Below are 24,140 nucleotides of genomic sequence, written 5' to 3' on the forward strand. Positions count from 1 at the left end.
TGCCCGAGCGTCCGGGCGCATTTTAGTTTCGGTTTAAAATTAGCGTTTTGAAAAGCCCCCACTGTTGATACTGGTTTTATCTGTGTTGTCACAAGTCGATTAACCGGTGAGAAAATTTCCTCAACGTCACATCCCTAGTATGGCGTCATAAAGGGTGGAATTCCTTGTATGGGCACTTCTCCCGAATGAGCGCATGCATACGTCAACCAGTTCGAGAGCAAGAGCTCGCCCATCAACGAGCTTTGTTCGGGTTATGGAAGCCGTCGGCAGCGCTTGTCATTTTGTTTTTAGACCACGAAATCAACAATGTCACTAAAGAAGTGTTTGTGAGGGAAAGATAACCTTGTTCAGCTTCCCAAATAACCCAGCATTAAGAGAACAGTACGCAGTTTTTCCGGAGCAGCAACAGAGTTCTGCAAGTGTGTTTGTTTGTTTCCGGTCATGAGTCGAAACCGCAGTCAAATGTCTGTGCTTTGTTGACAATCGGCGCGTAAGTGCATATAATGTAAACAACACGGACGTATAGTGAATCGAAAGTTATCCAGGGATAATGCCATCCATGATGTATTGTGTGTGTGCGCATGTGACTCTTTAGCCCCGCCCACTGCACACCTCCACGAGTTTGCCTGTTTTCGGAAAGAATCAGCACAGCGTATATATCCAGAGCTCATTTACCCTTCTCCATCCCCAGCTCCTCCTCTTGTCCAGTCAGGATTTGGTATTCTGATTTCCCTTGAATCAGACTAAATCCCTGAATCACTTTGTACATGTAATATCAACATTAATGATATCTGCAATACATTATGTTGGTTCTATTCTGTTTACCCCAAGGGGGGTTACTGCTGCTCTCCCTGCCCTTATCCATGTTAGGCTACATGGATGCACAGGGAGTTCTTGCCCAGAACAGAACCATCCCGGCAATCCAAACTATTATGCTAATAGTCAATCAATCATCTTTGACGATAGTGGTCCTGACAGAAATGATACAACTAAAGACTCTTCTGAGATATGAAGGATGCAATACTATAGGTACTCAAGATTAACATGAGATTGGCAGAAACTGTGTGTGTAAGGTACCCTTTAAGCAAATAAATGCAGCTTTGTTGACCATAAGAGATCTTACTGATCTCAAACCTTAGAACGGTAGACATACGACCATGGGACATGTCCAAAAATGGCAAATGAACTCTGCCTACTGCTTAAAGGTGAAGTGTAATATTTTTGTCTTGTTTTTTTTTTTCTTTCTTCAACAATCCCAGTTTAATCTGCAGAGATGACTATAAGTAGCTGTTTGTTGGTTGAGTTCTCTTAAGAGTGTAAACACTGTGGTGCTTTCAACAATGCTTTGTTTGTTTTAGCAGCCTGGCGCTGTGGCATTGACTCAGTCTGGTACCTGAAGAAAGCTATCCATTAGCATTCCTATTTATTCCAGTGTGATGTTTTAGACATCTGTTAACAATTCTTTTTTTTTAAATTATTATGATTATTTTTGTCACTTAGTTTGGTTCTGCTAGTGGGTAGCCGGTTTCTCAGTCTAACTTGTGTAGCTTACATACTTTTAGCTAGTCTCATAAACATTGTTTCCACAGCACATTTTCCTCACAATCTCTCCATTTCAAATTCTGCATGTACACACTTGCAGACATCCCCTCGTAAGGTGGGCTTCAAAAGGGTCATGTCTGGAGGTAGTTATGTGATTAGCATAATTAGCCTCAGTGTGATAGCCACATCCTGCTGTGAACTCAGGTGAGTCTCTGTGATGGCAGAGGAGGAGGAGCTGAGGTGTCGTGGCTCTGTGATCCTGTGCTGTAAATGACAAATGACCACCCGTTTATCCTAGAGGTGTCTGCGACACTGATCTCAAACACTGATAAGTCTCTCTCTCCCTCAGGCAGCTTTTTCTCCATCTCTTTCTCTCTATTGTTTGTTGCCATCTACACTGAAAAAATGTTTACTTAATTTTATTTGTCAAATATTGCATGGATATTTTTAAAGTAAATTTAAATTATGGATTTAAATAAGTTTAGCAAAATTAACAAAGAAAATAAGTCATTTTAACTTAGCCAGTAAAAGTTTGAGTCTTTTTAGTTTGAATACTTTTTACTCAAATAATATAACACTGAATTAAACCACACTTTTAAAGTGTATGCTTTAGAAAAATCTAAGTAAATAATACCATATCATTTACACCATATCTACATAATAGTAGTAACGCGGCACCTGAACACAGAGACCTCAATACTTGGTACACAATACAAAATGACGGTAACATTCCATGGATCGTCATTTTGAGTAGAAAATGTCACCAAATGGCAAGTTACTAAATCTAACAACAAAAGCAATGATAAAACATTGTAAATAAAGCTCGAAAAAGAGTGAAAAATCAACCTTATTAATAATTCAAGCCCCAGTGCATGATGGGAACAGCAGTATCAGAAAAGTTGTTTTAAATAATATTAATATAGAATTTACTTTTTGTAGAAATTACATTCGTTTTTTCTGTAGTATTTCACCACAGAATAATTTGTACCAGTGTACTGTATAAAGAGAAACAAATATCAAGAAGTCAATTAATTGATGACAATTTTAAAGAACAAAACAAACATTAATCTTTCCATTTTACACTTTTGTTGATGAATGCCCTCTCTTAAATAAAGCTTGTGAAAATATGGAGTTTTGAGCCTTGTCTCCTTTTTAGCACTAGGGGCCAGTGTTGAGAAAATATTGTTTTTTGATTGACAAACCTGGATTAAAATCCCCACATAAAACACATTATTTTCATCACTTATTGTTTTTTAATGAACCAAAGAAAGTGCCATCCATTTACCTTCATTAATCATGCAACTTAAATTATTATTATTATTTTGTTGTAAATTATTTTATTATTTACTTTTATATTTTTCTCCAAATGTAATTTATGATTAAAAATCAGAGTGGAGCTGAATATGCAGACTGTTTTTCTTAACTTTGACCTGCTTTAAAGACTCTGATCATTACTTTCCTGATGTAAGATGGCATCTTTTCTTTTTTTTTATTATTTTGTGTGCTCAAATCTGAAAACACAGGATAAGTTATTCAGTCCAGGATTGTATTTTGCAACCTGGATCACAGGATCATAAAGGGCCATCAGCCTCAGACAAATCAAAGCAGAGAGTGATGAAACAAGCTTTTCTCTTCCTGCCTGAGAAATTCTTGCACATGCAAACCCACATACCCACACTTTCATGATTTAGAAAGTAGAAATACCATTACAAGTTCATGTGTGTGGCCAGAAATACAGATCAGATGGGAAGCAGATAAGAAGAGTGATCCCTGGAAAAAGGGCTATGAGTATTCCCGAAAGAGAAAGACAACAGCTGTTAGACTTTTTTTTAAGCCGTGACATTCAAGACTTTCTGTATTTTGGTAATAATTTTTAGCTCTAAGTGGTGCATTTCTGAACAAAATAGCAAAAAAGAGAGGTGTTTGAACTACAGTGCATTCCAGGCTTGTCTTTGCTCCATTTACACGCATAAAATGTGATGTTAAAGAGAGCCGCAGTAAAAGGCAGAGGAAGGGTGTGGCTTGAGAGGATGAGGAAAGAATAGAACAGGTGTGCTCCATGCGGGCTGTTCAGAAGCCTTAGTACCGCCCATGTCTTGATAAAGTGTGCATTTTAGGCATCACAACATTGTCAGACAATGCTGCAAATGCTCATTTTATTGTCATCAACTACAACACTGCATGTTGCAGTTTGAACTGACCACAAAATGACACACAAGCGCAATTTCACCTCAGACGCTTGTCATTGCAATAGGCATATTGGCTTCTCCCCAAGTCCAGGCATGTGAATATGTGCTGTTAATGGGCATCTTGCAGAGCCACAAGCTGCCGCCCGAAGCGGCCAGACCTGTGTTTCTATGTTTGCCAACGTGATTCTGTCTGTACTAAACACTCACCTACCGTCAGTCCATTTGACGCCAAGGTCACAGGCAGAGGATGACCAGATTAACTTGGATTAGCGGGAAAGTCTGTATTATTCCAGGCATAGGGACTGCGGTGCTGTTCACACACACACATTTTTGTACAGCTCTTTGGTAGGACATTCATTGACACAATGCAATCTCCAGCTCCTTACCCTAACCTTTATCAAAATGAAGTGCCCATACCCTAAATCAACCCTTAACCTAATTATAACCTTGTCCCTTAAACCAAGTCTTAACCCTCAAACAGGCCTTTAAAGGGGAAGTGAAGACTGGCCAAAAGCCGCGTCTCCACCGCAGGAACTTTGAGGTGGTACCCGGTGTGTTTCAACAGCAGGGATCAGGGTCTAAATTAAGTTCTGGGTAAAAATGTCCCCCTCAAAAAGTCTCTACTCGCGAGGTAGTACTTTTTAAAAGTTTTGGTGTGGGATTTGTGCGCTGAACATGCGGATTGGTTGACTCCACACCGCATTTTATTTCAATCACGCAAGTCTTTTGCGGTGCTTGCTATTCGAATCAACAATCAACAAAAAACACATTACACACAATACACAACGCACATTTCAAAGTAGAATAACTGGCTCTAGTATTGTTTTCTGAGAAACAAATAGGTGGACAAGTAGGTCTCCTAAATATCTGTTAACATATGGTATTGTTATGCTTTAGTGAAATGAAAAACTTACATACAGCACCTTTAAGCTTATATGCGGAGGATGAAATCCAGCGGGATCTGCAAAGATCTAACTATCTTCATGGTACTTTAGACTGCGATAAAAACGCAGAGCAGACAGCAACAGGTCTGGGGGAAAAAAGTTCCTGGAACAAATTGTTACTGGTAATTTCAGTGGAAACAGGGCTAAAATGTCCTCACTTTACTTATTTTGTTCTCACTCCGATGGTCTAAAACTCAAACTGGTCCTCACAAATGTAGTTGTACAAGTACACACACACACACTCATGCTCACACATGCACACAAGGATGGTCACTTCTCAAATATGTACACATGGGGGCTCTCATTCACTTTGATGTCTACACTGAGTGACTAGCTATTATAATAACATAATAATACAACATTTCGAGTTTTAATCATATCAGTTACATTCTGCTGAAAAGGCTTTTATGTATGGATGATTATGTATTGGAAATATTTTAATAAGATACTCATCAGCTCCTAACTGGATGGATGTAGGACCGAAAAGTTTTTTTGCCTTTATATCAGTCTCCTCGAACTCAAAATCATCGAAATCATATTGTATTCGTGATTGTGGTTACATTTGCTATTTATTTTAATATCATGAGATAATACAGCTTGTTAATACTTTTTATATCAATTACTTTTTGGTCTGTTTTAATGGTCCAAACTGAAAGCATCTTGTTTTTTTTCTTGCTTGTTATACACTGAAATAAAATGATTGGTAAATTACACAAAATAATTACAAAAAAAACTCCTCAATCTCTGAATTGGATGCATATATAGCTAATTTATGGACAGAAAAATTATTTCTTTGCATTTATACCAGTCTATACAAACTCTGTGTATGATTTTGCAGGAATAATCATATCAAAACATCCTTCTTTTTGTATTCCCGATTAAAATCCCCCTTTGGACCAGCTCTTACACTGGTCCATTAGAAGATTAAGGGCAAACGGAGTGCAGACTAGACTGTACCACCTGCAATATGCCCCTAGAAATGGGGGGGAATTGAGGTGGAAATGGAACAGTGTAAGTGCAGATGCTGCAGATGGGCTTACTTTGGTGTAAGGGTTAGTCTGTTAATGTGGCTGACGGCTGCAAACCGCAGTAGGTGAGCTTGTGCGCTAGCATGCATGAAGATGAATGGAATGAGTGTTGAAGGGCAGCTGACCTGGCTAAGGGGCAGTTGAATGTAGCTGTCCTTCCTGAACAATGGCTTTTACCTGCTGTGTTCCTGTCAGATCCAGAGGTATGTCCTTCTGTGCATTCCTTTCCAGTTAGTCCAGTCAGATAATGCTGTTCTCTCTCTTTTTGTGGTTATTCATTTTAATATTGTGAAATAATGCAACTCGTTTATACTTTTAGATCAGTTACTGTTTGGTCTTTTTTGACAGTCCATACTCTATTATATATCTGAAAGACATTTGCATCTCTTTCCTGGGATACACTGAAAAAATGAATTGATGTATTACTTTCCATCCACCTTTTTATTTCTCTATCTGAGATTGTCTTTTATTTGTACTAGAAAAGCTATGCCTGCCATAGTGATGATGTCTCTGTCACACAGACCGTCTGTCCATGTTTGGCGTGACATGTTGGAGCATGCAGTTGTGTAAACCGTAAATTGTTGCATGCTGAATTACAGCTTTGGCTATGCTTATGGACTGTTGTCTTTCTTTTATGTAGGCTTTAGCTGGCTGAGGTTTATTCCCTGCATTGTATTATGGGTGTGCAATATTGACACAAAATATATATTTTCTGCAATTTTTGATTATGATAATTTGAATATAGAAATAAGATTGTTTTATGAAATTATACTTTATTTAAAAAAAGCTTCCGGTAAGTCTTAATGAGCGAGTCATTGAGTCATTCATTCAAACGATTTGTTCACACAGCTGATTCAGGAACAGAGACGGTTCTATTGTGGTTTTGTTTGTAACTATTTTCATTGACAAAATAGAGCAAATTTACAATATTGTGTCTAAAATGTAACTCACAATATCTGCAATCATGTTGATATTTGAGAAAAACAGCACTCTTGCTTGTTTACAGTTTTTTCCAACTGCTTACACACATTTTCAAAACCATGACACAACTCTACACACAATTCCCGAAACTGCACACACAAAATCTCCTTCAAAATGTAACACTGCATTCAAAATGCCATAAACGCATGTCAGAATGAAGCATTTGCATCAAATGGCAAACACTTCTTTCATAATAGTACATTGTTGGATATACCATGTACACACTGTTGTTCTAAATCTAAAGCTCTTTGGTCTTTCACAGGCTTATATCTAAATTTCAATACAATGTTCTACAGTGAAAGTAATCTGCTGAGAGGGGTAACAAGTACACTGTAAACACCAATGCAATGTAGAAACAGAAAATATGTATTAGGTTAAACATTACTGCTGTATACAGTAGCATACAACAAAACCATATACATATGTAAACATGTGAGGAGTGTGTGTGTGACCTGGTGAATAAGTGTAGCATTTTGATTGGTTGTGTTTGGAAAAGGAAAGCAAGTCACTTCCTGTTAGATTTTTGTGTTTTAGTTAGAGAATTGTGTGTAGCGTTTTGAAAAAAGTGTCAAAGGCTGAGAAATAGCTTATGGTTTTGGAGATTTGGTGTGTAGTTTGGCACTTTAAATGAGGGGTTTCAAAAACCGTGCAACATGAACAGATTTTGTGTGTAAGCAGTTGGATGAAACGGTAATATTTCTTAAATATATCGTATAGAAATATAAGACAAAAACTATAGGGTCATTTTCACCCCCTTTCGATTGTGACATACTCGATAATGACACTTTTCACGTCGTAATATTTTCGTAGACGATACATATCTCACACCCCTATATTGTATCCAAACATCTGATATATGGATTCAGAGGTTTGTGTGGCATTGTCATTTCCATAGTTCATGTATGTGGTGTGGGGAGAATGCAGGGTTGGTGATTTCCCACGTCTATTAAAGAAATTATCCACCAAAGAACTGATTAATTTAGGGTGTTGATTATAAGAATAGTTTCCCAAAAATGAAACTTCTCTCATTATATACTAACGCTCGTGTTGTTTCAGACAGTTTTTTTTACAGTGGGAAACTTTAAAGAATCATCACACAGCTTTTCTCCATACAATGACAGTTCTTAGCTGTTATGCCTCAAAAAGGGCAAAAACACTGTAAAAGTAGTCCATATATCTATTGTATGGCCTCTGAGGACTTGGAATGTAGTGCGCGTGTCATTTGGAGTACCTTTGTGGTGGTTTTATGATGCTTTTTGACAGCCATTGCCACTATGAAGTGTCAACTGTCATTTGATGCAAAAGAAATGTGAAGAATCTTCAAAAAACAGACGAAAACAGGTACAAAGTAAGTCGCTTTGGATAAAAGCGCCTGCTAAATGATTAAATGTAAATGTAAAAATAACTGCATATGGGTTTGGAACAATATGAGAGAATTTATATTTGGATGAACTATCCCTTTAAGAAAATAGGAATTAATAAACTCTGACACACTGGCATTAAGTAGAGTTTTTGTTAAGTGTGTGTGTGTGTGTGTGTGTGAGAGAGAGAGAGAGAAAAGAGACAGTGCTGCCCTACATATAAACTCAACAGCTCATCTGATCTGCTTATCTTGTTCTCTGTCTGAAATCTGTTTATTACTCTCTTTCTATTATTTGTGGAGAAAAGGCTCAGAATGAATGATGAAGCTAAAACGGGAATCAAAGCGAATAAGTACCTTTTTAAAAAATGGATGCTTGATCCTATTCCTCACCTAATATGTTTTAATCTTTGACCGTTGTAAACTGAGTTTGGTTTTGAAATACACTTGCAGTGTGTGTGTGTTGGAGCAGTGCATTGGTCAGCATTACAGGCAGCGGTCAGTCCTCACGCTTCACTGATTCTGCTATGGCTCATTTGTAAAGGTCTATAAGTCAAGTCTCAACAGGGCCCCTCGTTCTTCACCCTCCAGCCAGCCATGGTGCCCTCAAATCAGGCTTATCTTATCAGGGACCCCCTTGGAATGAAGGGTGGTGATATGCTTTTAGGATGAACTGCTTTGGATTTTAGGAAGCACACACATCTGTATTAATAGCGGAGTGTATTCCTTTGGGCTATAAATAAAATAGGAATGTATGATATGAGTTGTACTATCTTGATGTTTAGCATTCCTCATTCATCATGATCTTGGTTTATATACATGTTATGCATTAGACATTTTTCACCTGAGGTAACCTGACTAAATAAATATTATTTGTAAATTGCATGTAAGCACATCCAGTAGAAAACATTTAATTTATTTATATTGCACCTTTGATTTTTGAACGCATTGTTGCCGTGTTGCTATTTTAATTGAAAACGACTGCGCCATTGACCAACTGAACTGCAGTATTTTTTGTGTTATTTAAAGTTATATGCACCTATAGGCCCGCGCACAACACACATATACTCTGCTTACACACACAGGGACCTGCAGAAGAATACAAACATTTTAAATATTAAAAATAAAAGATTCTTCTCTGCAGTCTTTCCACTCGCAAATTCCGCCATGTAAATAGTGACGCCGCCATGGTGCAAGCTCAACTGGCTTTTAAAGGGAATGGGAGATGACACTCTGATTGGTTTATTGCATGTTACGCCCAAAGCACACCCATGACTCATCAAGAGGGGCACAACCCTTTTGGACCATATCAAAGTAACTTGCATTACTTATTTGAAAAAGTAACTTTTTTAAAAGTAATGCATTACTTTACTGGTTACTTAGGAAAAGTAATCTGATTACATAACTCGCATTACATGTAATTCATTAGCCAATAAAATGTGTTAAAATTAAATAAAAAAAACGATATATCATTTTAAACTAATTTATAAACAAAAACGACTGAAAATACTGAACGTTGGCATCTCAGTTTTGGTACTTTATAAAAATAAAGGCCACAAGAGGTTCAACTGGGGTAAAGATTGGGATCCCTGCTAAAGAGGGAAGGAAAGTGCTCCTCAAAGAGGTCCAGATATATTGATATCTATAGTCCATAGAGTTGTTAGTGCTGTGTAGTGTCAGTGGGTATTAAGCACTCCTGCGGAGGGACCAGCTGTGAGACACAGAGTCCCCAGCCCCCATCAGAGAGAGAGAGTCTATCTCCAGCTGGATGGCTACAGCTAACAATCTGCTTTTATGTAATAAATGCATTTATCATTGATCAGTTAGTGAATAAGTTTTGAATAAGATCGTTGAATGTGTGGTTTCTGTTTAGTGCTGTTCAGTGCTTTAATATTAAGTCTCCCAATAGATAAATTCACTATTTGATTTTCCCCAGCAAGATCTCAGCAATGTCTTTCTCTGCTACACAAGCTTGACCTAGATTCAATGCTAGCGCTCTGCCTGCTAATGACTAGAGCATCTGTATATAAAAGAAGAACTGCAACGATGATTTCTGTAGCGTGAATGTAATCTAATGTAGTCCGGTATCTTTTACCTTGCATAGTTTTTAGAGATGCGGAGTACATTGGTGGTCATATTGATGTTGGCTGATAAATGTGACTTTTTCATTTTAGCGATATCAAGCTGATAAGTAAAATAGGCTGATATTTGATAAATGATAATGAAACCCCATATTAATTTACAGGTATTTGATTTATTTTGTGCTTATTATTTGAAAAAGTCTTATTTTCCCATTTCACTTTTTTTCCCTTAGGCATATACAGTTTAATTTATTTTATTCCACATTTGTTAAATGTTTGTGTAGCCTGGGAAAACCCAGACAACTTCCGGCAAATTTAGATTTGCTCTGCAAGTAGTCTGGCAAAGAGCTCATTCAAGCCCATTTCTAAACCCTAGAAATCGCGGCACCAATTAGAAACGTTGGGGCGGGCTTTACACGATGACGACAGCGCAGCGACATTGAAGCAGATTTGTACGTGGAGCATCACTCGTTCGAATCAGCTATCGCGTCTGTTTTAAGCGATTTAAACTTTTCCTTTTCGTTAAAACCCGAGCAAAGAACAACACTCGAAGCCTTCATATCTAAAAAAGATGTTATCGCTGTCTTACCGACTGGATTCGGCAAAAGTCTGATACCAGCTTGGCCCTTTGGTGGCTAAACGAATGGGTCTTAGCGAGAGTCCTCTGGTAGTGTTAATGTTTTACAAAATATAGTTTTAAGTCCTTTTCAGGCGTGAATGTAGTTGTTTAAAGCTCAAATATGTGGTTTATTTATAAAGAGAGCGCCTTTTTTAAAATTTGATCTGCCGTCTTCGGAGTTGTGAGCTCCAGTGGTTCAGCGGCGCTCAATCGATCATTAACCCCACGAGAGGCGCCTTTCCTCGGCCAGTCCTTCTGCCGTCTGCCGCTGGCTCTGATGTCTCTGTATTGGTTAAACCATCTCGTCTTGTGTAGATCTAACGGCTGATCTTTGCTCTCATTATTCTATAATTTGTTCCTTGACAGATCGTTTTGTCTGAGGGCAAAGTGAAGTTTCATTACTTTATATTTTTAAGATATTAAACTTTACCGTAGTCTCCTAGCGCTGACTTTGACTGAATTGCTTTATTTATTGTATAGCTTCTTATACCTTTTACTTATACTTTTATAATTGCTATTGATGATCACACATAAACTGACATTTAACAAAAAGAGACTGGGTTGTGTTTTGTGTCATATTTAATTTATTACAGTGATAATCATAGCCTATATTATGCCTATATTTTGTGTGTGTGTTTTTTTAAATGTAAACGAAAAGAGGCTGGGTTTTTTATATTTCGTTTTGTTATAAACATGCATTAAAGATAATATGCATTGCCTGCACTACATACTGAGTGATACTGTCAAGAACGCTGCTTGTCCATTAGCAGAGTAGGCGGACTAGTGTCCTCCCGTCCTCGGGAGTTCATTCTCCGGAGTCAAACTTGGTATGTCACGGACGCAAGTCAGAAGTTCGCGTACGAAATATGTCATAACACACCACTCCCTCATTTCATAAAAAAAAAAAAAAAAAAAAAAATTAAACATAATAATAGCCACACGAATGTGGTTCAGGCAACGCGTAGCTAGGCCTACATTGATTATCTTATATATTTATAATAAAACGAAGTATAAAACACCCTGCCTCTTTTCGTTTACATTTTAAAAATAATATATTAAACATTAATATGTGGTTTAGGTAAGGTGACCAGATTTCTGAAATGGAAACCGGGGACATTTCCTATTTGAGAACACAAGTACAGACAAGAACGCATATTGAGAAACGGCCAGCTGATAGTCTCAGCTGTTTCTCCGTCGCTCTGCATACGTCATCTCCCTCATCGCTCTGATTGGTTTTAGGTCTATCCAATTGCACCGAGAGGCATTTCAGCGACGCCCGTTGGTGACGCCCCTTTGGAAATGATTTGTCTATGAAGCTTTGCCAGACCATAACTCAGTTACTACTGAAAATGGTCTGGTTTTAACCAGGCTAATGTTTGTGTTGTCAAGCATGTTAGAGCTTTTTTTATAGCCAATACACAACCATTAAACAGTTTAGGGTTAGTAAGATATTTTTATTTTATTTTAACATTAATACTTTTATTCAGCATGGACACACTCTAAAAAAAATGCTGAAAAAGCAAAAAGCAATTGGGTTGTTTTAACCCAGCGGTTGGGTTGTTTTAAGCAAACATTTAACCCAACCGCTGGGTTAAACGACCCATTCACTGGGTTAAAACAACCCAACTGCTGGGTTAGTCCATTTTCAAGAGTGTTCAAGAGTTAGCATTTTTTAGAATGCACATTTAAATTGTTACAAAATATTTCACATAACACATAAAAATGTATTGTTTTATTAACGAACATGAACTAACAATGAACAATACGTTTATTAAAGTATTTATTCATCTTTATTAATGTTATTTAATCAAAATACATTCATTGTTTGTTTATGTGAGTTGACAGTGCATTAACTAACATTAACAAATACAACTTTTGATTTGAATAATGTATTAGTAAATGATGAAATGAACAATAACTAAGTTCTTCTTGTCAATCAAAGTAGTTAACTTATGAAACATTATTGTAAAGTCTTGACAAGACAAATAAATGCCTTACTTTGAAGTTTCGATTCATCAAAGAATCCTGAAAAACAATATTATAATAATAATTTCTTGAGCAGCAAATCATCATATTTGAATGATTTCTGAAGGATCATGTGACACTGAAGACTGGAGTAACGATGCTGAAAATTCAGCTTTGCCATCACAGGAAGAAATTATACTTTAAAGTATATTAAAATAAATAAAACTGTTATTTTAAATTTTAATACAATTGTACATAGTATTTTTGATCAAATAAATGCAGCCTTGATGCGCTTAAAGGACATATTTTAAAAGAAATGTACTGACCCCAAACATTTGAACTGTAGTGTATATCAGATAAATAAAAATTAGGGCTGTCAAAAGATTAATCGCGATTAATTGCATCCAAAATAAAAGTTTGTGTTTACATAATATATGTGTGTGTACACTCTGTTAATTATTATTTATATATAAATACACACACAAGCATGTATATATTTAAGAAAAAAATATTATTTTTATATATAAAACATTTATATTTATATATATTATAGATTATATAAATGTATATACATGCAAATATTTCTTAAATATATACATGAATGTGTGTGTATTTATACATAAATAATAATTAACAGAGTACACACACATATATTATGTAAACACAAACTTTTATTTTGGATGCGATTAATCGCGATTAATCTTTTGACAGCACTAATAAAAATATTTACAAATTATTCCTTTTGAGAAAATCAATTTTACTTCTGCATCCAAAATAGTCACGTTGATGTCAGATTCCTGTGTGAAATTTGGAGCTGCGATCTTTTCTAGGCAGGATTGTGTTGTATAAAATGTATACTTATTTATAGTTTCATTATTTTAATTCTGTATTGTCCTTCTGCACTACTAATTAGAGATTTGTCTGTACTTTGCCTTGCTGCTGGCAGTGTCCTGACTCACATTGCTGACTGTGCACCTGCTGTAGACAGAAAGAAAGAAAAAGAGAGAGCGCAAGAGAGAGAGAGAGAGAGAGAGAGAGAGAGAGAGAGCAGCTCTCCCAGTCTTGCAGTAGTTTAGCAGAATCCTTCACTCCTTCATTCTGTATGCTCAGTCCAGGGTGAGATGGGTAACTCTCAGAGGAAGATACCTGGCTGTGGCTTGAAAAAAAGGAGGACGACAAAGAGGGGTAGTAAAAACACAGGCCCGAGAGCAGGCACAACAGGTAAGACGACTAGATTTCAGACAAGGATAGTGATTTAGGTTCCCTGCAGAGGTGAATGCAGGTACTCCATGAACTACAATATAGATGACCATCGATTTAACTCATTTACTTTGCATTCTGGTGCAATTATACTGCAGCGTACTGCTTGCTCACTAAGCATTGACCTCTACATGAATCAAACTCTGTGTTCAATGGCACTTTACTGGACATTGAGACTTTTGATGTTTTTGAGATTGCAATTTTGTAACGCTCATTGAAGTCATGCATGAAAACCATGTGTGCTTTTTGTATTTTAGAGTTAATTTTAAAAATGCCCCAATATGCACAAGGAGAAATTATCTTAACTGTGACTAATGGCATAATAAGAGTCTCAGACTATTATATTACAACATGCTATATGTAACTCTACGCTACTATGTTACATACAAAGCATACTTCCTCTTTGGCTGAATTCATTTACAATTGAATGACTTATCCGAAATGTCCAAGTGCAGAGGGAATGATTACAGAGTGTGCACAATAGAGGTCATGTATGTGCCGCATGAGGATCAGTACTTTATAATGCGGGGCAGAAACTAAAAGAACAGCAGAGCAGTGCTGAGTAATGGTCTGTTCACCGCATTCGCACATCATTACAGCACATGTCCAAATGGAGGGGAGGAGAGATGAGGAGCATGTGAAGTAGGGCTTGGATAAAAACTCCAACTTCTTTCCAAAGCAGGTATTTAACAGACGTTTATGTGTAGTCAGTGTTTTTCTCACCTTGCCCTCCATCTTGGATTTATTGTTTTCATTAAAGTGTACCTAACACACACAGTTTCTGCCAATCTCGTGTTGATCTTGAGTATCTATAGAGTAGTATTGCATCCTTCATATCTCTTAAGAGTCTTTAGTTTTATCATATTTATAAAAGACAGATGTGCTGAACCGATTATTTCTGAAAACAGCCGAGCTCGTTGAGGTGTGCAGTGGGTGGGGCTAAAGAGTCACAAGCGCGCACACACACACAATACATCATGGCATTATCCCTGGATAACTTTCGATTCACTATATGTCTGTGTTGTTTACATTATATGCATTTACGCGCCAATTGCCAACAAAACAGAGACATTTGATGCAGTTTCACTCACCGCTTGCGGTTTCGACTCATGACTGGAAACAAACAAACACACTTGCAGAACTCTGTTTCGCTCGTCCGGGAAAAAATTACTGCGTACTGTTCCCTTAATGCTGGGTTATTTGAGAAGCTGAACAAGGTTATCTTTCGCACACCAAAAACACACTTCTTTAGGTCTAAAAACAAAATGACAGCGCTGCCGACGGCTTCCGTAACCCGAACGAAACTCGTTGATGGGTATACTCTTGCTATCCGGGAGAAATGCCCATACAAGGAATTCCACCCTTTATGACATCATTCAGGGCCATACTCGAAAAAACTTTCCAAAAGGTTTTCGAATCCTGAAGGAGTGTATTTGGCACAGAAAGTCCAACTCAATTTTTAAATTTTGGCCATGTTCAGCATGAGAATCCAACAGTGTTAATAAATCAGAATGCCGGAAAAACAAACTCCATCCACTGTCCCATTAACGCTGGGTTCTTTGGGAAGCTGTACAGGGTTGTCTTGCCCTGACAACCAAAAACACACTTCTTTGGTGACATTGTTGATTTCGTGAAGTCCTGTGACTGCAGCGCAGCCGAGCAAAGCACAGCTCTCACTCTGGTCGCGCGCTTACAAGGACATTCCGCACTTGTTGACGTCACGCAGACCCATACCCTAAAAAAACTTTCCGAAACTTGTGAGAAACCGGATAGAGTATTTTTGGCACAGAAATACTCCTTAAAACATATTTTTTTAAACTTTGTCCATGTTTAGCATGGGAATCCTAGTCTTTAACAGTGTAAAAAACTCAGTATGCATGAAACAGCATTTCACCCCCCCCTTAACTAATGCTGAACAGAGGTGTTGTTCATGGTTAGCTCATGTTAACTAATACATTAACTAATGTTAACTAATACAACCTTATTGTAAAGTGTTACCATATACACTATACATACAGTGAAGTCAGTTGATTTTCCATGTTGCTGACAGGACTGAAAAAAATCTCTTGGGAAATTTAATAAGGTGCTTAAGTAGATGAAGCAAAAACAAAAACTGGCCCACTCCCAGAGACAAAGTATTATTGTAGACTTTCTATCAATGGGGAGGCTCTTAATTTCAATTGAAGCATGAATGCACTTAATCCAGATTTAAATTCCACTCAGTGGCTCAGGTCTGAATGCATCAGTAATGTGTCAATCAGATGTCTTTAATAGACAAGGAGTTAAAATTAAATTAAAAAATAAATCTAAATAATGCAATTAAGTGTCCAGCGTCAACTGAGTAAAATATATTTTGTATAATTAATTTTATACTTATTTTATAAGTTATTTTAAGTTAACTTAATTTGGGCCAGTGATATTTGATTTCCCTTTTATATAGACAAATTTCAACAAGCAGAATGATTATTTCACTAGTTGATTAGCATTTGGTTAAAAGTCAATATATAAATGTATAACATTTAAGTTTATTTTTAGGTGTAGCTTAAATGGGTCATGAACTGCATTGTTTTATTATTTTATGTTTCCTGGGGTACATTTATAATGTTAGTATGATTTTTACATAAAAAGGGTCATAATTTAGAAATAAAAGGCATTTTTTCCCATCCTGATTTTAGCTCTGCTCAGAAAGCTCTGTTTGAAGGGGCGTGTCTGCTGTGATACTTCAGTGTAAACGCCCACTGCTCTGATTGGCTGACTTCTTTGCATATGGAAACCGCTTAGTGTAACATGTAGAACTCTCTCGAAAACTTTTATCACTTTTATCACTATTACAGTTCTCAAGGTTTACTAATTGTGAAAAGTGTTGATTATAGCATTATATTTAGATTGTGGCATGATCACAGACATTTTGAGCTCATGAATGCAATGCACCGATCTCGTCATTGTATCTCAATCTCTGCACACTAACAAATGTTTTCATCATATCTAAATAAAGTAGTGCAAACATAAAGTAAGAGATTCATTGATTCTAACAGGAGTTTTGGCGAGAGTCCAGAACACTTGCACTGTTTGATTGACAGTTCCAGATATTGTAAAGGGAGTGCTCTTTGATCACTTTCTACATATAAATTAATCATAGTTTAAATAACAGATTATCTTCATCCCACTAAGAGAAACAATGTGAAGTTGACCGTTTAGTCACTGGTTTGATTTACTGACAATAAATGATTATGAGACTTAAAAAAATCGATTTCTGTAAAAGAAAATATCTCCCTTTGAATTGAACTATGAGCGTCTTAACCTTGCAAATGTTGTTTATGCTCAAACAGCAACATTACACAAAGTGAAATCATAATCAAGGACCCCTTTAATTGTAAAAAATGTGTGAAGATTGTCAAAAATTGTGCTTATTCCTTACATTTAGTCTTCAGCTGTCTCGTTTATCAATGAAAGTTAACATAAAACATGAAAAGACATTTAACAGTGTAAAAAGCAGGTATCGGGTTAGCATTGCTGAGTAAAACCCCTCAAAACATTGTTCATTGTAATGGTTCTCTGGTTGTGGTTAGAGTTAAGGTTATAGAAAGGACTTGTATTGGGTTACCGTGTGTGTGAGAGAGAGAGAGAGAGAGAGAGAGAGAGAGAGAGAGAGAGAGAGAGAGAGAGAGAGAGAGAGAGAGAGAGAGAGAGAGAGAGAGAGAGAGAGAGAGAAAGAGAGAAAGAGAGAAAGAGAGAGAGAGAGAGAGAGAGAGAGAGAGAGAGAGAGAGAGAGAGAGAGAGAGAGAGAGAGAGATATGCCTGTGTTCATTTCTGACTGTCACTCAGCTATTGTCATGGTTTACCTCATGGTTAATAAGCACTAAAATGTTTCTTTCTGACTGTCAGCTTGAACTATCTACATCATATTTAGACATAGCTTTCAGAAATATAAGAGCCCTTTGGGACATCCTCCAGGAAAACCCTTCATGTACCAGAGTCTGGGAAAAGAATATTCCCAGACCCTGCCTTGAGAAGCCACTTCTGTTTTATATTACACTTTCGAGTAATATGTCCAATGACTTTTTTTCCATTTTACATACAACAAAGGGTTTGTTGTTTTTCTAAGCGTCCATCATCATCAGCCCTCCACCCTTTTCTCTGTGGTCTTCTAAGAGAGGAAATGCATTTCTGGTATTATTCTGCTGATCACGGTCTGATAAGGATCTGCTAATTCGTTGTAAATTAGATATGAAGGGTTGCTTGGATACAGATGACTCTGGGTAGTTCAAGGGGACCACTGTGCATTGAATACTGATGGGCAGATGCTCCTTTATAGAGGAGAGGAGGAGACAGGAAGCTGGGGAGAAGAGAAAAAGATAGAGGGAGAAATACTAATGAAGCCGTCTTTCACCTTCCTCTCCTTAGAATGTCATTTGTTGTATTGTAATTCATAATATTGATTACAGTGAATGAATATGGAAACACACTACACTACCATTCAAAAGTTTGGGTCAGTAATATTTTCTTTTAATGTTTTTGAAAGTCTTTTCTGCTCACACAGGTTGCATTTATTTGATAAAAATTTTGTGAAATATTATTACAGTTTCAAACAACTTTTATTTAAAGTTTATTCTTGTGATGGCAAAGCTGAATTTTGAATCATTACTCCAGTCTTCAGCATCACATGATGCTTCAGAAATCATTTTAATATGCTGATTGGCTGCTTAAGAAACATTTCTTATTTTTATCATCAACTTTATAAGGATTATTTGATGAATAGAAACTTCAAAAGGAAGCCATTTATTTGAAATATAAATATTTTGTAACATTATAAATACACTATATTGCCAAACGTTTTGGGACACCTGTCTTTACATGCACATGAACTTTAATGATATCCCATTCTTAATCCGTAGGGTTTAATATGGAGTTGGCCCACCCTTTGCAGCTATAACAGCTTCAACTCTTCTGGGGGGCGTTCCTCCAGGTTTAGGAGTGTGTTTATGGGCATTTTTGACCATTCTTCTAGAAGCGCATTTGTGTGGTCAGGCACTGATGTTGGACAAGAAGGCCTGGCTCGCAGTCTCCGCTCTAATTCATCCCAAAGGTGTTCTATCGGGTTGAGGTCAGGACTCATCCATGTCTTTATGGCCCTTGCTTTGTGCACTGGTGGGCAGTCATGTTGGAACAGGAAGGGCCCATTCCCAAACTGTTCCCACAAAGTTGGAACCATGAAACTGTCCAAAATGCCTTGGTATGCTGAAGCATTAAGAGTTAATTTCACTGGAACTAAGGGGCCAGGCCCAACCCTTGATAAACAACCCCACACTATAATCCCCCCTCCACCAAACTTTACACTTGGCAAATTGCAGTCAGGGAAGAACCGTTCTCCTGGCAACCGCCAAACCCAGACTTGTCTGTGATTCGTCACTCCAGATAGCACGTCTCCACTGCTCTAGAGTCCAGTGGCGGCGTGTTTTACACCACTGCATCCAACGCTTTGCATTGCGCTTGGTTATGTAAGGCTTGGATGCAGCAGCTCGGCCATGGAAACCCATTCTCTACGCACTGTTCTTGAGCTAATCTGAAGGCCACACCAAGTTTGGAGGTCTGTAGCTATTGACTCTGCAAAGTTGGCGACTTCTGCGCTCTGTGCGCCTCAGCATGCGCTGACCCCGGTCTGTGATTTACGTGGTCTACCACTTCGTGGCTGAGTTGCTGTTGTTCCCAATTGCTTCCACTTTGTTATAATACCACTAACAGTTGACCGTGGAATATTTAGTAGTGAGGAAATTTCTCAGACTTATTTCACAGGTGGCAACCTATCACAGTACCACACTTGAGTTCACTGAGCTCCTGAGAGCGACCCATTCTTTCACTAATGTTTGTAGGCGCTTGATTTTATACACCTGTGGCCATGGGAGGGATTGGAACACCTGAGTTCAATGATTTGGAGGGGTTTCCCAATACTTTTTTATATATATATATATATATATATATATATATATATATATATATATATATATATATATATATATATATATATATATATATATATATATATATATATATATATATATATATATATATATATATATATATATTAGTATTCCTTTTGGAATTTCCTTAATAATTTGGAGCCTAAGTGATATCCATGAACTATTCAACAGCAATATATATATATATATATATATATATATATATATATATTAGTATTCCTTTTGGAATTTCCTTAATAATTTGGAGCCTAAGTGATATCCATGAACTATTCAACAGCTATACATTATTCCAATATAATACAAGTACAATGGGTTCTGATAAAGATTATATAATATTATATAATAATATATAATTATATCAGAATATTATTCTGATATAATATTCAATCGAATCAAATAAGCTTAAAAAATTTAGGAGATTCTCTCTGTTCATAGGATTTTATTCTTTCCCTTTTAGATTCTTAGATGTTCCAATAGGAATTCTGTACACATTCCAGATTTCTGATGTTGTCATTTCTCTGTCTTTCTTTCTAGCGGTATCAAATCTGGACATTGAGAGTAAACTGACATCCCACTATAAGGCTTCATGGCATCAGCAACACAATCTGTTCCACACTTGTACACGGCCATCATGTCTAGAGGAGTTACACCGACATGCCAAGCTCAACCTGCGGGCACTGCACAGAGGTACTGAGTGAGGCTTATTCGGCCTGCATTTTTTGGTTCCAAACCATGGATCAAAATGGCCATTTGATTGTATAACATTCTTTTCATCCAAACGTATCTTATATCACAACAATTGTAACCAAATTCCCCCTGTGGTTTAGTGGTCAGCCCAGGGCCACATAGGTGATAGATCAGCGTAGAGAAGTGACAGATCGGGATAGATGAGAATTATGATCCTGGAGTTCCCCTCAGGGATCAATAAAGTGTCTCTATGTAGTCCTCAATCTGTCTAAACATCTATCAAGTTCCTGAGTCTACCTGGAAATTAACCTCTGACCTTAATGAGAGGTCATTAACCATTGGGTTACAAATCACCATATTTTATTTAGTTCTACGGTCTATCTTCCAGTTGCATCTCGCTATATCTGTCACCTTTGAAATATATTTAATTTTCAGTATATATTGAAAGATATGAAGAATGTGATATTTGTTTAACCACACTTTTTAAATAAGTGAAATTTTACTTGATATTTATGTGGATATGTAATAATACATTTAATATATAGGCCTATATATAGCCTAATAATAATACATTACAATTAAATTGTCTATATGAAATATTAGATATTAAATTATTATAAGGGAAAAGATTACACATCAAATGCCTTTAGAGGCAGATGTTGGTGGAGTTTAGTGATTCATACATCTGATTCATACTGCCACCTTGTGTTTGAATGATGAAATTTGATCTGGCATTGCCTCGAGCTCAATGTGAACCATCATAGCATAATTTATATTTTTCCCTTGAATCAATTTTACTTATATTAATTACACATAAAATGTGACCAGAACATTTTACATTGTGAGCATGCAATAAATCCATTAGAGGACTTCTACATATGAACATTTTAGTTAGCAATTGACAGTCTGTAAATTTTGTAAAACAGAAGTTGTTATAATTCATAATTTAGTTTAGACTGAATTAGCTTGGTGAACTGAAGTGTGTATGTGTGTGTACTTTACAGACCAGCAGCAGCGTCAGCGCTCAACCAGCAGAGAGCGGGGTCGGGTCACCATATCAATATCTGTGGCCCCGCCCATGCCAACCTTCCCTTCAACTCACAAACTCAGAAGGCGGGAGCAGAGGGGGCGACACTCACGCCTGGTAAGGCACACAACATTTAATCTCCACTCATGTACATATAGAGTGGTGCAAAAATGGCATCAAAACCCTGAATACTGATTCGCCAGTGGTTCCCTTGAGATTTTTCGGTGTGTTTTTATAATGGCTTTTTTCAAGGTCTGTGGTAAACCAAGCGGCAACCTTCTGATCTTTCTCTTGAATCCTACACGGACGTGACTTAAACTGCAATTCATCGACTGGCCGTTAGAGACAATCCCATGGACCCTCCCCCCAATGTTAAAATGCCAGTGGTTTCATCAACCAGGCACCTCAGCTCCACCCACGTCCCGCCTCTTTTCGGTTATCCGGGAGTGATGCGCTGCCAAGATGTGGACGGCCGCCTCCGCCCACTTTATGGCTTCAAAAATGCCTTCAGAAATCTACGGGTGACGCCACGGACACTAAGGCCCAATCCCAATTCTATTTTATACCCCTTCACCTTCCCCTACCCCTACCTGTTCCTCTTGCCCCTTGAAACAGAGTGCCAAGGTGTAGGGGTGAAAATATTCCCCTAAGAAATGGGATACCACTACTTTACCATTACACGTCATCATACCCCGTTTCTTTTATTATAAAATTCTGTGACATTTAACCAGTATGAACATCAATGAAGTGCGTAGGCTATATCTAACAGAAATCAGGCACGAGCACTTTTAACAAATTACTCACTCCCAACAGAGTTTTGCGCCGTATTTGGACTTAATAAAATGGCGCTCGTTTTCAGTTCAAAAACATATGAGCCAGAGTTTCCTAAGATGATACAGAATGAGACAGAACATATAAGACTACTGAAGCCGCTTTTCCATGGGACCAAACTGTTCTCTTTGTTTATTAACCGTTCCATTCCGTGCTGATCCGAGTCGGCCGGTACAGATATGGTTTCGTTATCCACTGTGGTGCTGCGATAATGTTATACGTCAAGTCAGTCGTTGCCTTGGTAACGCGAGAGGACGATATGTGTTGTAAATATCGACTGCGTTATGAAGGATGACCAGATATATATTTTTTAACTATTATTAATATGTGTTCAAATCACCCAAATAGTGCGTTTAGCAAGCTACGGAGAAACGGCAGCCAGGCGACACACAAGTGATCGATCCCGAGTGGCAACACACACACATTCTGTGCAGCACGGTAGTCGGTGGAGGGAAACTCCTCATACCCCTTCGTTCGAAGTGTGGTCCTGGAAAATCTTCGTTTGAAGGGCTATCTGGCCCTTCCCCTTACCCCTACCACTCCAGCCAAAAAAGAATCGAGACACCCCTACCCTGTGACGTGAACACGCAAAACGAAGGGGTAGGGGAAAGAGAAGGGCTAAGGGGTAGAAATGGGATTGGGCCTAAGTCCGTACACAGTCTATGTGGTAAACATAAGTCGACAAAGTTTTGTTCTACATATTACACTAGCCTGGTCCTACCAGACTCTCGTACATTTCATTTGTACAGAGAGTCTGGCCACCCTCCATTGACAAGCGTTAACTTCCTTGAAGGCGGGTACTCTGTTGAAGTTTAAAACTATTGGATCTGCCATAACCAATCGCTAACGTTTGGTCGTGACGTTTGTCATCTCAAACTAGATAGATAGATAGATAGATAGATAGATAGATAGATAGATAGATAGATAGATAGATAGATAGATAGATAGATAGATAGATAGATAGATAGATAGATAGATAGATAGATAGATAGATAGATAGATAGATAGATAGATAGATAGATAGATAGATAGATAGATAGATAGATAGATAGATAGATAGATAGATAGATAGATAGATAGATTTATTGTCATTAAACGTGGAAATTTGTTTGGAGCAAGCTATTTGAACGGGAGCAGATAGAAGGCACGTCTGTCCTGTTTGAGAACAGGAAGTCGACATCAGTCGACTCAGCGCTAGTTGACTAGCGCACGACATCAATGTCATCGTTCTCAGCCACTCCCTCTGTTCGCTGATTAGACCGGTTAAAATTTGACCAGAGGAAACCAGAGAATAAACCAAAGAGTACTGAAGGAAAATAAAAATTGAGCGGAAGTACGTAGGAGGGCGGAGCCAGGCTAATATTACACACACCCATATCGAAAAGGATAAAGATAACAATAAAGATATAGTTCAAAATCGTTTGCAATATTAAAGAATAGCAGAGTTCACACCACAGCTATAACGATAACGACACAGAGAAACAATATTGTTGGAATCACTTTCAGAACGTTTTTTTGCAGCTGATCAACGATACAAACATTGAAAGCCAATCAGAATCCATCCATCCCCGAGCTCAAGCATTTAAATGATAGACAAGCACGCGCTTAGAATAAACAGAATGATATAGTCCGCTGGTGTTGACGATAA

The 24,140-nt window shown here is 37.6% G+C and overlaps 1 protein-coding gene across 1 annotated transcript in view; it reads left to right on the forward strand.

Annotated features, from left to right (window-relative positions):
• Positions 1–24,140, forward strand: part of nhsb (Nance-Horan syndrome b (congenital cataracts and dental anomalies)) — a gene marked incomplete at its 5' end in the record, with an annotated part of 77,239 nt that overhangs the window by 42,012 nt on the left and 11,087 nt on the right. The window contains 2 exons of the mRNA XM_079844211.1: positions 20,445–20,634; positions 21,639–21,778. Coding sequence (XP_079700337.1) covers positions 20,445–20,634; positions 21,639–21,778 — 330 coding nt within the window. The remainder of the gene's footprint in view (positions 1–20,444; positions 20,635–21,638; positions 21,779–24,140) is intronic.

Source organism: Gobio gobio (genome assembly GCF_949357685.1).
Source record: "Gobio gobio genome assembly, chromosome: 19".
Classification (NCBI taxonomy): domain Eukaryota; kingdom Metazoa; phylum Chordata; class Actinopteri; order Cypriniformes; family Gobionidae; genus Gobio; species Gobio gobio.